The sequence below is a fragment of the Lolium perenne genome, chromosome 5 (genome assembly GCF_019359855.2).
Source record: "Lolium perenne isolate Kyuss_39 chromosome 5, Kyuss_2.0, whole genome shotgun sequence".
In the NCBI taxonomy this organism is placed as follows: domain Eukaryota; kingdom Viridiplantae; phylum Streptophyta; class Magnoliopsida; order Poales; family Poaceae; genus Lolium; species Lolium perenne.
This window is the reverse complement of record NC_067248.2, coordinates 188492623-188495759: the sequence shown is the minus strand read 5'-3', so window position 1 is coordinate 188495759 and position 3137 is coordinate 188492623. Positions and strand designations below refer to the sequence as shown.

The 3137-nt window shown below is 49.7% G+C and overlaps 1 protein-coding gene across 1 annotated transcript; it reads left to right on the top strand.

The window, feature by feature from the left end:
• The first annotated feature begins 1793 nt into the window (after positions 1-1793).
• Positions 1794-2448, top strand: LOC139831699 (probable glucuronosyltransferase Os04g0650300). Its single transcript, XM_071821021.1, has 2 exons — positions 1794-2015; positions 2116-2448. Exons 1-2 carry the CDS (start codon positions 1794-1796, stop codon positions 2446-2448), a joined length of 555 nt encoding a protein of 184 aa, XP_071677122.1.
• The last annotated feature ends 689 nt before the right edge of the window (positions 2449-3137 follow it).

The window sequence follows — 3137 nt, the reverse complement described above, 5'->3', positions numbered from 1 at the left end:
ATCAAAAGCAACAATAGCCCAAGCTCGGAGAAATCGGTCGTCAGCAGCACCTTTCATATCTCTTATCATCTTACACCATGCAGTCTTTTCAGGAGCATTCGTTCCAGGAAAACCGTAGTCCTCATTGATTGCTTTGATGATGTCCGTCTTCATCTCGTAACAAACTTTCAGCCCAGAATTTGGTAGCCCCCAAACTCTTGAAACACTTTCAGCGTCAACTGGTATCTTCCCCCTGTTGGGTATCACTAACTCTGAATTCTTATGATTGTAACACTTCATAACCCATTGGCTGAGATCAATAGGCATAGTGCATGCACCGATGTTGAGAAGACCACCTAAGTCCATCTTTAGTATGGCAATCCTTTGATCAGCATTAAGATCACCATTTAGAGCAAAGAAACGGGATGGTGATGCCCTGTTTCTTATTTCCTGCATAGCCAAGTTGCACAAAAAATAGAAAAAAGAAAAAAAAGTTACTCCTAAAAGTCCAATCAACTCTTAAATTTACTGCATGTTACAAAAAGAACCTACCCAGAACAGACAATTATACAAAAATGCTCTGTGTAAGAAATGATGCATCGTGAGTACAGTAAACTTACATCTGCGCTATCCTTTTTTTTCTTAACTTCCTTTTCTTTCTGTTTCGATGCTGTCTTCTTCTGAACTCCAGCATCCCCAGTCTTTTGTGGTACCTCCTTGTTCTTCTTCCTTTTTGGAGGATGCCCTCGACAGGCTGCAGCCTTCTGTTTCATTGCAATATGACTGGTAGGCTGCATTGGGGAGTCAACACACATATAAACACATATAAAAGTTTGTAGGAGAAAAAGGGACCCAACCATTTAAGTGAATACAAATGCAGAAAAGCAAAAAAACAAGAGATTAAAAGGAAAACTAACCTGAACTTGCTGGTGACCTGAAGAAGACCCAGCTACTTCAGACGGATCAGTTCCTACCATTTTAGCACACCTATTTGCTAAAAAAACAAATGATAAGTAGGTAACCTTATCAACATGAAAATTACAGGAGGAAGAACTGAATCTACATAGCAACTTTACTAGCACTACAGACAACAAACATAGCAAAGTTGAGCAATAACAACCCAAATAAAAGCAAACTATGCAAAACAAAAAAGATTCATTCTGCATATCAACTTTAATAGCACAAGAGGCAACAAAACATAGCACTAGAGCAACAAACATATCACTACAGGCAACAAAAAAAACATAGCAGTACAAGGCAACAAAAAAAAATTCTAGTTGAGCAACAAACAAAAATACAAAATTATAAAAATCAATACAACTCTTCATTCAGTCTATAAGAAAACTCAAGTATAGGTTCTAGCCTTTATTTTCAATACACAACTGAATCAAAACTAATAAAATTCATAAGGTGTGATTGGTTTTAGACTTGAACCTAGGAAGACATAGCCTCATGTTTTCAATATGCATAAACAACCTAGATGGTGGTCTTCAACCCAGAGTTGTATTGATTTTTATAATTACATAAGCAAATTTTCTACCACTGCAAAACTGCATAACTGCATAAGCATGTTTTCTACCAGTGCATAAGCAAGTTTCCTACCACTACAGGCAACAAACACACCTGGATTAGCAATAACAGGAGTACAAAAAAGCAACTACAACATCAACTTATCCAGAAAAAAACCTCAAAACTCCCTCGACCCCCTCTCGCCTGACCCAAACCCAACCTGCAATCACTTCGCAAAGCTGAGCGGTTCAGAGTTCACACGCGCCAGCCGAAGCAGCCACGAGGAAATCTCGTCGCCCGGCGACATGAAGCTCCCGCTGTCGGTGGCCTCGCCGGACTCCGCGCCGGAGCTGGCCAAGCCGTCGCTGCCCACCACCTGGCTCATCCTGCACACGCTCTTCTGCGCCACATCCATGACCGTGGGCTTCCGCTTCTCCCGCCTCGTCGTCTTCCTCCTCTTCCTCCCCACCCCGCCACTCAACCCCGCCGCACACCTCGTCTCGCTCGTCACCCCGCCGCTCACGCTCGCCAGCTCCAACGCCACCGCCACCATCACCACCACCACATCCACCACCGTCACCACCACCACCACAGTCGCCTAGACCAAAAGCCTTCGCGCACCACCAGGTCCACCACGGCCCCGTCTTCGTCGGCCACCACACCATCGGCGTCCGCAAGTGGCCCCACCCCGACCCCAGCGAGCTTCTCAAGGCCCACCACATCCTCGCCGCCGTCCAGACCGCGCAGCGCAGCAGCAGCCCCCGCGGGAACGGCCCGCCCAGGCCCGTCATCGCCATCACGCCCACCGTCATCGCAAAAATCAACGGGGAGGCGAGCACCCCCACCCTCTCCGCGCCACCTCGCAGCGGTCGACCTCACCTCGGCGCGGTCGACCTCAATCTAGAGTTCCGCGCCACCTCGCCGCGGGTAGACACCAACTACTACCGAAAATGCGGTTAGAGTGCTGCAGGGGAGAAGGAGGTGATTACCGCGACACGGAAATGCACGGCGGCGCGGCGGCGGAACACGTCCTCGGCGCTGATTGACTCGCCGCTGAGATCCAGTCGCCCCCGTTGCGGAGCGCGACCCGCCTCCTCGCCGCGGCAGTAGCTCCCGAGGTCGGCGTCTCCGATCCAGTCGCCCCCGTTGCGGAGCGCCACCCCGCCGACCCCTACAGCCTCCGGCAACCACCAAATCGCCGCGCAAATCGCCGGCGAGGTCCGCCGCTGCCGAGAGAGGAGATAGGGGAACTGCGGGATGCGGAGTGGAGAAGTGGGCACGATCCCCCAAATTCGAAACAGCGGTGTAGTTATTTTTCTCACGACGAAACCACCAACCCAGTCACCGACATGTGGGACCCATGACGAGAGCAACGGTTACACCCACCGGACAATACGACACCTGAAAAGGATCAGGTGGCCACGACACCGCCCGCTCGGCGCGTCGTTTGGGCGGCCGCACGCCAACAAGATTTTAGGATAGATTATTGGAACACGGTGCAGTACACGACCATCTCACCTACTTAACATTAGATTACTGGAACACGGTGCAGTACACGACCATCTCACCTTGGGTGTTCCCCTTGGATTGTTGGTATGCATGCCAATATGCCATGACAGCCTATATGAGCTCCCAAGCAGCCTGAAACA